This window comes from Phyllostomus hastatus, unplaced genomic scaffold (genome assembly GCF_019186645.2).
Source record: "Phyllostomus hastatus isolate PE091 unplaced genomic scaffold, TTU_PhHast_1.1 phas_contig_29, whole genome shotgun sequence".
In the NCBI taxonomy this organism is placed as follows: Eukaryota; Metazoa; Chordata; class Mammalia; order Chiroptera; family Phyllostomidae; genus Phyllostomus; species Phyllostomus hastatus.
Genome location: NW_025333835.1, coordinates 2,038,702 through 2,048,094, shown reverse-complemented (window position 1 = coordinate 2,048,094; position 9,393 = coordinate 2,038,702). Strand labels below are relative to the sequence as shown.

The 9,393-nt window shown below is 43.4% G+C and overlaps 1 protein-coding gene across 1 annotated transcript; it reads right to left on the bottom strand.

Moving 5' to 3' along the window:
* Positions 1-1,843: 1,843 nt before the first annotated feature.
* LOC123818927 (peptidyl-prolyl cis-trans isomerase NIMA-interacting 4-like) lies at positions 1,844-2,462 on the bottom strand. The gene is made up of 2 exons (XM_045839265.1): positions 2,405-2,462; positions 1,844-2,139 (listed from the first exon to the last, which is right to left on the bottom strand). Exons 1-2 carry the CDS (start codon positions 2,460-2,462, stop codon positions 1,844-1,846), a joined length of 354 nt encoding a protein of 117 aa, XP_045695221.1.
* Positions 2,463-9,393: the final 6,931 nt, after the last annotated feature.

Genomic DNA, 9,393 nt, shown 5'->3' with positions numbered 1-9,393 from the left:
TGGTGTTGACATCTCAGTTATGGTGATCTTCACTGGGACAACAGCTATATCTCTCATTTTTTTATGAGGCAGGAACAAAACTCAAAACATCCTGTTTCAGCTCACGCCTGTCCCTCATATCCACTAAAGAGAGCTCAGCCTCTACATGTTCATGCTTCACCTGGGCCCAGCTGGCCCTTTGGGGTTTTATGACAGAGAGTTGAGAGCAGGGACAGGTTGGAGCAGAAGTAGCCTGAAGGCTAGTCCCTGAGAAAGGTTTTCAGGAGATTGGAAGGGGCATGGGGCAAGTATGGGTGTGAAGTGGAGAAGAGCGAAAAAAGTGCTCTAAGATAAGTGCCAAAATCCCACTTAGGGGTGTTCAAGAATCACATATACATATTTACTTGAAATTATATTTTTGGTGGCTAGACTGTGGTTTTGTTGTGCTGGTGGTTTATTTCATATTGTTTGTTTCCAACACTACTCTGAGGCTGAACTGCATTTTGGCTTCCCAGTCTAGGGAATATCTATATTTAGAACCTAGTGCCGGACACATAGTAGGTGTTGGTAAATGAGTGATTTACTAAGTTAAACCTTAAGTTAATTGCAAAACACACTGTAAATCATAGCCTGCTGCCTATTTCTGAGGGAAAATGGCACTGGCAGAGGGGCTGGCCATAGCCACAGATCGGAGCACTGATGCAACAGTCTTTGGCAATTCAACCTCTCTACAAACCCCCAAACTGGTGTGTGGTCCACGGTTAGGGTGGGGCAGTTGACAAGAGGCTGGGCTAGTACTGAAAATGTCAGAGCTTGGACTGAATGGGTAAGTGTAACCTGGCCTCCAGACCTAAGGTTCAAACTAACAGTTGCCCCTCATGGTGGTATGAGTCAGAGGGGAGGGGAAGTGATTTCACCTCCCACAATCCTAGCTTTGTCTATCACCTCAACTTGGCTACAGGATGTCCTTTCAGCCCTTTTTGATTAACTTTGATTTATCATTTTCTACTTTTAGGTGGCCTTTGACAATACCCACTCTTTGAAATGGTCTGCCCAAAGGATTTCAAAAGGTCAACATCTTGCATTGGGTATTTTATAAAAGAGCCCTTCTTTTCTACATGTGGAGCCCAGCTGGGTGAAGGTATTTGGCCAGAGAAGCCAGCCTTGAAATATCCATATATAACACATAATCAATTCAAGACCAGTCCTCATGTTTCTCCCCCTTCCTTAGGGAGTTTTCTCAGACCCTGTGGAGCAGAAGGGGAATTGAGAGGGGTCAATGCCCTTCCCACTGGGAGGTGAGTTCAAAGTTTTATCATGGCCAGCCTGGAGAACAAGGCCAAGAAGCAGGATTCTCTTTATTTACAGCTGGACAGTTGTGGCCTCAAGAATAAATGTGTATTTGCCAGAAATCTCTAATGAGGACCAAAACCCAGATATCTTTAGTTTTATGGGTCTTCAACACAGCCTTGAAGATAAATGCTAAAAGGCCTCAATTCAAAAAAGTTACCAACTTCAAACTAAACTTGCCCTTGGGACATTGCTGTTGTTAAGGAAGAAATGCCTCAAGGTAGAAAAGCCCATCAGACAAGCTAAAGAGGGAGAAAGGAGACCTCAGACTGTCCCTGCTGCCACTTGGAAACCATTTCTTCTCTTATGTGCCTTTTCAAGAATTTCAGGACAGTGACCTTTGTTCTTTTAACTATGCTAGCAAAGAGTTTCTTTGCAAACACAAACAACAGAGAAATATTGTTATTATTATAAACAAGCACTTCACTGACTTTGGTCAAAATGGTTTTTTTTTTTCAGTGTTCCATACAATTTTATTTTCTCCCTTCCACCATAATAATATGATATCCAAATTTCATCCTAACTGGAGGGTCTGCAACACAGATTTGTCCAGCACACTTATAAACAAAGCAAATGCTGCCTCTGGAAATGGTCCCACCATGAACCCTCTGGTCATCCAACCCAAGTCATCCCTTTGCCTGGCTTTACCATCACTATATTGTGTGGCCACTTCATTGAATCTCATTCCAGACTTTAACTTTTCCAAGGCTCCTATGATTTTTCCATGTTTTTCACATGGAATGTGTCTGACCTTTACTGCATTGCCACCATCTTTGGGAACCTGAGGCTTCTTGTCAGAACTGTCACTCCCTGCCCTGGCCAGTGTTGCTCAGTGGGTTGGTCATCACCCTGCAAACTGCAAGGTCGTGGGTTCAATTCCCAGTCAGGGCACATGCCTGTGTTGTAGGTTTGGTCCCTGGTCTGGGTTCAGTCCCTAGTTGGGGCACTTGCAAGGGGCAACCAATTGATGTTTCTCTCTCACATTGATGTTTCTCTCCCTTATTTTCTCCCTCCCTTCCCCTCTCTCTAGAATCAATAAAAGAAAAGAAATTCTTTTTCAGATAACTGTCACTGCCAGATGCTACTGCCCCTTCCCCCACTTTTCCAGGCCCACTTCTTGCTCTGGGTGGCATCTGTGAAACTTGACATTGAGCTCTGAACTGTCTGGTCAAAATGGTTTTAAATGTTGATACAAACAATAAGAAATAGGGGCTTTGTTTTCCAACTTGGTATAATTTCAGTAGGAGTTTTATGTCTACTTTTCTATGGAATGTAGTTCTTCTTATGTAACATGATACTTTTTGAGGCAGAGATTAAATAAGCATCTCCTGAGATGGATAGTCATAAATTATGGCAGCCATCCCATGCCTGGGGAGAGCCCAAGGTCACCTAAGAGGAATCAGCATAACCCTGAAAATCATATCTAGGGTCTCTTCTTATATAACTAAGAGTCATCTATAGATAAATCATATATACCTGAAAGTTATACAGAGCAAGAAAGCATCTGCTGCCCGGAGGGAAGAAGACAGTAAAACCACCTGTGGCCAGTCAGACACAGGGATCTGAACAACAAATACCAATGCGCATAGTCAGCAGTTCTCTGGGGACACAGTGGGCCCACTTCCATGTGGCAAAACAACATGCAAAATGGCAAGTATGACACATACTTCAGAAGGGCCCTCAGCAGGAAAGCCAGGGAAGGCTGAGGGAAGATTCAAACTCAGGCCAGGAAAGGCGCGTAGTCAGGCTGGTACAGGCGTAGGATCTGGAGCTGACCTCCCCAAGCCCCACACCAGCACAGCCGCCATGTTTGGGGACCACGGGTGAACACAGACGTGCACACTGAAGCACCTTGGCTGAGCACGGCACTACACTAAATGAGGAGCAGGCACTAAATGAGGAGCATGGCGATTGTCTTTCGAGCAACCACTGAAACCCGTGAAGGAGCTAGACCAGCCAGGGAACCATCAGGGAGGGGTGGATCAAACCATACTAAACGTGTCTTCAACAGCGACACCGTATGGCAGCAACAAGCAACTGCGGGAGTAATAGATCAGGCTTTTGTCCTGCTCCGCTTGCCTTCCCCTTGTAAAATATGGCCTGGGATCATTTACCCTGAGCCCCATTTTCACAATTGTTATGTGTGTAAACATGTGAATGGCTTTTAGCTGTATTGATTTATGGGTTATTTACACTGAATTTATGGCCTCTCAGTAAGTCAGGGCTACTCTCAAATGGCACCGTTTTTAGAGAGGGTCTCATGGCAGTCTCTCTGGTACAGCCACCAGCAACAGGATATGCACCACTGGAAAAATACAGTTCCTTCCCTGACTGGTGGCAAAAGACCCAATGTCCACTGGATCCTACCAGTTGCAAGAATCATATGAGACCCCTCCTCTTTAGTCAGTGACTATCCACATGGCCTGAGGTGGTAAGAAACCAAGATCCCTAAGTCTGACCTTTGGCTAGAGGTCTTGTCTTTAATTCCAAGGGGTCACAGGAGGACTGCAGATGCCATTGCCACTTTCTTGTGTCTTACTTGTATGCAATGAGTCTGCACTCCCTATACAAAGAGAGAGAAGCTAGCTGCTCCGGGTTCACCTGGGGTCTGGGGAATCAGGTTTCAATAAGGCAAGCATGAAGATAAATGTTGCATACCTTTCTTCCCTAAAGTGACAGAAAGTGACCTAACAAGATACCAAATAGACTGGGCTAACCTTCAGTATTTTTATACTTCTTAGTCACACAGGGCAGCCACAACTTAAAGATGAGGTTTACATGAGGAGAAGGAAGTGAAATTACCATGCAAATTAAATGGAAAGTTATTTGAAGGAAGATGTAGGTAACGTTTTGCCATTTGCCTCCCAGCCTCCAGTCACAGACCCACAGCTTTCCACTCCATCCATCTCCATGTGTCTTGTCCTTAACTCAAATATGCAAAGCACCTGTGCACACCAGGAATATTGGCTGTCCCAGAAGACCATGAATGAATATAAGATTATTCAGGTCTTGCCACCTGTCTTAGCCTGGATTCCCTAGAAAGTTGAAGTAGAGGGCTCATATGCTTCAAACATCATTAGGGAATATAATCCCCTAAAGATTACAGGGAACAAGAGTCTGGGAGAAGGGGATGGAGGCAGAGAGAAAGGACAACCAGAGAAGGAAGGATGGCAGTCAATGAGCTACTGATCTCTACTAACTGCAAATGATGGCATTCATTCAAAATATATTTCTTTAACATTCATTAAACCCCAAGTATTATGCATAAAACTATAGAGTCAGTCCCTGTCCTCCCAGAGAAATCATGTAAACAGCATCTAAACTTTACCTGTGCTAAGAGAAGGAAACGGAAAAATTTACCTATCATTTCTTGCCTCCCATTGGTTAAGGGTTTGTCCCACAAGGCACTGACTCCCCCACACTTCTAGCTTGTACATGTGGCACATGGCAGGTCTCATGGATGCATCAACAAGGGTATCCTGATGGGGTGTAGAGGTGTAAGTGACCCTCATGTACATAGGCCAAGTACTGTTGGACCTGTGTAGTCAACTGGAGCCCATGTGACATGGCACTGGGACAAGAGATAGATAAGACCAAGAGGATCTGAAACACCAGCGATGGGAAGAGTTAAAAGGATAGGACAGTAGCAGCTGTCTGCAACTCCACATTGGAACACTGAGAGCTACATGTCTTTGTGGCAGCCAACACAATGTAAAAGAGCCAGACTTTCCTCAAGACACAGAAGTGACAACATGCACATACCAGTTCTGGGAAGTGGGAGAGATTTCATGGCCTCCAGGGTCTTCTAAAAATGATCTATGATCTGATTCATAATCCATGTCCTCCACTATTTTGGGACCCAGCAAAATCACAACCCCATCTCCTCCCTGGGAGGCAGTCAACCGTGAAGCCTTAAATGTTGGCAGTCCAAGTTCAAGTCCCAGTGCTTCTACCTACTGGCCTTGTGACCTTCTGAAAGATTCTTAAACAGCCTCAGTTTCTTCATATGTAAAAGGGGAAATTATGATATCAATTAGAAAATCAATGTAACGTTCAGTCCATCATCTGGCACACAATAAATTCTCCATAAATAGACATTTCTATGGTGATTATGCCACCAAATTCTGTGTGCTTCCAGGAGTGCCATGTTTGTCTGGGGACAATCAGGACGGTATGACACTCTGAGAGGGTTCTAAAGCCCAAAATATATCTTTAGATGCTTCTATTTTAACAGCCAAAATGGCCTGAAAAAGAAATAAAATCAAGGAGTTAAATTAGCATTACATTCTTTCATCTGTACTCCAGGGCACAAGTGCTCCTCAGATCCCCCAAGGGTGTGTCAGTTCTGGCAGGGGAAAAAGGAATCCAGTGTAAAGACAATCTGGGATCCTTTCCCCACTAATCCTTTCTTTTCAGACTCAGTGTTTCACCCTCGAGGAGGATGCGTGTAAATGACTACATAAGCTTTATGAAAATGGTCCCATGTCTTAAGTTTTCAAAAGCAAATGGACTCTATTCCCACTCTGCTTTGCTTTCTGATGGTTTAGACTTGTTATAGCTTTTTCTTGCTACCAGTGATCTTTATCACTTATCACTAATGAACTCATCACATCATTAACCCCCAAATGTTTACAGAATCTTGAATTTGTGCCAGGCCTTGCACCAACCTTGGGAAGGTGAGTCGCTATGGAACACTTCATAGATGGGGAAATACACCACAGGTTAAGCAAGCACTGAAGTTCAGGCATTTGTTTCGATGGACACCACTTACCAAGTCCAAGTGCCTGCTAAAAGCTACAGACTTGGTGCCTACCTTCCGTGAGACTGAGATCTGGAGGGAAAGCCTGACAAATAAACAGATGATTATAACACAAGGAGACTGGCAGTGTGGATAGGAGAACACACCAATATGCCCTTTTTGTATATCTGTTCCAGGAATTCGCATGAAGCTGCACCGCAGTTGAAGCCACTTAACATTCAATTACCCGCCACACACCTCAATCTTCCAGTTTCTGGGTATCAGTTCAGACCTTTCCTCTCACTTCCATGAGATTTTCATATTTATCAAATAGGGAATAGTTTGTTTTGGGTTGTTTGTTTTGTTTTGTTTTGGGGTTTTTTAGGGTCCAAAAGCATTCCTCTCTAAGATACCTTTCAAACTAGCTAAAAGCCACCAACCTGGATAACCAAAATGTTTCACAGTCCAGGGTCATAGGTTCAGAGAAAGGGGTAAGTATCTCTCACCCCATAAAAGGCCTGTCTAGCACAACTGCAGCCTCCAGACTGCCTCTCCACAGGTAATGACAGTGGGAAAGCCCACTCTCTTCTGTGGAGATTCCCCTCCATGCCAAGGCTTTATCAGTCTAAGACTCATGCAGTTCTTCAGATGAAGGATGTATCTCTAGATCCCAAAATGACCAAATACCACCAAAAGAATCAACAGCTCTTTTTTTAAATTTTATAAATTCTTACTGATATATAACATGCATATAAAAAATTACACAAATCATAAGAATATTATCTGAATGAGAGAATGCCGGCCAAGATGGAGGCATAGGTTGATACACTTTGCCTCCTCACACAACCAAAAGAAGGAAAACAACAAATTTAAAAACAAAAAAATAACCAGAACTGCCAGAAAATCAAACTGTATGGAAGTCTGACAACCAAAGAGTTAAAGGAGAAGCATTCATCCAGACTGTCAAGAAGGGCAGAAATGGGCAGCCAGGGAAGAGAGGATACACAGCAAGGTGGCCGCTGGAGGACTGGGCAGGAAAGGCAGAGGCTGGCAGTCCCACATTTGTGAGCAGATAAACTGGGAGGAACAAATGGGGAGCAACACAGACCACACAACCCAGGGTTCCAGCCCAGGAGAAAAAAGCCTCAAAACCTCTGACTGTAAAAATCTGTGGTGTTGCAACAGCAGGAGAAATCCCCAGCCTCACAGCAGAGTCTGTTGGAGAGACCTAATGGGTCCTAAAATGTACACAAAACCACTCACCTGGGATTGGCAACAGAAAGGCCCAATTTGCTTGCGGGAGCAGAAGTGACTGAAAGTCAGCCAAGAGCAGAGCAAACAGCACTGTTCCCTCTCTGATTCCTCCCCCACATACAATGGCACAACGCAGCAACATGGGTAGTCTCACCCTGGCAAATACCCAAGTCTATGCCCCTTACAATGTAACAGGTGTTGAGACAAAGAAATATAGTCCAAATGAAAGAACAGATCAACACTCCAAAAAAACAACTAAGCGACAAAGAGATAGCCAGCCTATCAGAGTTCAAAACACTGGTAATCAGTATACTCACAGAAATGGATGAGTATAGTCGAAAAATACAGGAAAAAGTAAAGGCTATGCAAAGTGAAATAATGAAAAATATACAGGACCCTAGCTGGTGTGGCTCAGTGGATTGAGTGTGGGCCTGGGAACCAAAGGGTCATCGGTTCAATTCCCAGTCAGGGCACATGCCTGGGTTGAGGGCCAGGTCCCCAGTAGGGGGCACAGGAGAGGCAACCATACATTGAAGTTTCTCTTCCTCTCTTCTCCCACCCTTCCCCTCTGTCTAAAAATAAATAAAATCTTTAAAAAAAATAAAGAAAAAGAAAAATATACAGGGAACCAGCAGTGAAGGGAAGGAAACCAGGACTCAAATCAACAATTTGGAGCAGAAGGAAAAAATGAACTTTCAACCAGAACAGAATGAAGAAACAAGAATTTGAAAAAATGAGAAGTGTCTTAGGAGCCTCTGGGACAACTTGAAATGTTTCAGTATCCAAATCATAGGGGTGCCAGAAGAAGAAGAGAAAGAGCAAGAAATTGAAAACTTATTTGAAAAAATAATGAAGAACTTCCCCAGTCTGGCAAGGGAAGTAGACTTCCAGGAAATTCAGGAAGCTCAGAGAGTCCCAAAGAAGTTGGGCCTAAGGAAGCACACACCAAGACACATCATAACTGCATTAGCCAAGATTAAAAATAAGGAGAGAATCTTAAAAGCAGCAAGAGGAAAAGAGACAGTTACCTAAAAAGGAGTTCCCATAAGACTGTCAGCTGATTTCTCAAAAGAAATCTTCCAGGCAAGAAGGGGCTGGAAAGAAGTATTTGAAGTCATGAAAGGCAAGGACCTACATCCAAGATTACTCTATCCAGCAAAGCTTTCATTTAGAATGGAAGGGCAGATAAAGTGCTTCCCAGATAAGGTCAAGTTCAAGGAGTTCCTCATCACCAAGCCCTTATTATATGAAATGTTAAAGGGACTTATCTAAGAAAAAGAAGATCAAAGCTATGAACAGTAAGATGACAACAAACTCACAACTATCAACAACTGAACCTAAAAAAAAATGAAAACAAACTAAGCAAACAACTAGAACAGGAACTGAATCACAGAAATGGAAATCACATGGAGGGTTATCAGTGGGGTAGGGACAGGGGAGGATGAGGGAAAAGGTACAGGGAATAAGAATCATAAATAGTAGGTACAAAATAGACAGGAGGAGGTTAAGAATAGTATAGAAAATGGAGAAGTCAAAGAACTTACATGTAACGACCCATGGACATGCACTAAGGGAAGGGAATGCTGGTAGGAGGACGGGTGCAGGGCAGAGGGAATAAAGGGGAGAATACAATGGGACAACTATAATAGAATAACCAATAAAATATACTTTAAAAAAAGAATATTATATTTGAACAAATTATCTCAAAGGTACACCTCCTTCCCATGACAACTACATAAGTTAAAAGCTATGGTTTGATTTTAATATGTTTTATAATCTAGATTATTGCTAGACTTAGAGGAAATTCACTGAACCCAGCCAAGTCTTTGCTGTGGTACCTTTTCTACATGAAGCCAAGGTGACTCCAGCATGTTCTTCCTGTAGCCTTAGGGTCTCAGCTCAACAGAACCAAAGTCTGCAGGCATGAATGGCACAGCATAGACCCACAGGTAGACAGGAAGCCATTTCCCAAAGCCAATGTGGGCTGCACAGATAACGCCTCTGCTTACCACAAAGACAGCCTTTGAATCATTATACTGAGCAGCAGTTAACTGCTGACAGCTCCAGCTCCT

Coding starts and splice junctions, on each gene's coding strand:
- LOC123818927 (XM_045839265.1), bottom strand. CDS start 2,462: ATGCCACCCAGAGCAAGAAGTGGGCCTGGAAAAGTGGGGGAAGGGGCA. Junction 2,140..2,404: donor GGAAGGGGCAGTAGCATCTG/GCAGTGACAGTT, acceptor TGGCCAGGGCAG/GGAGTGACAGTTCTGACAAG.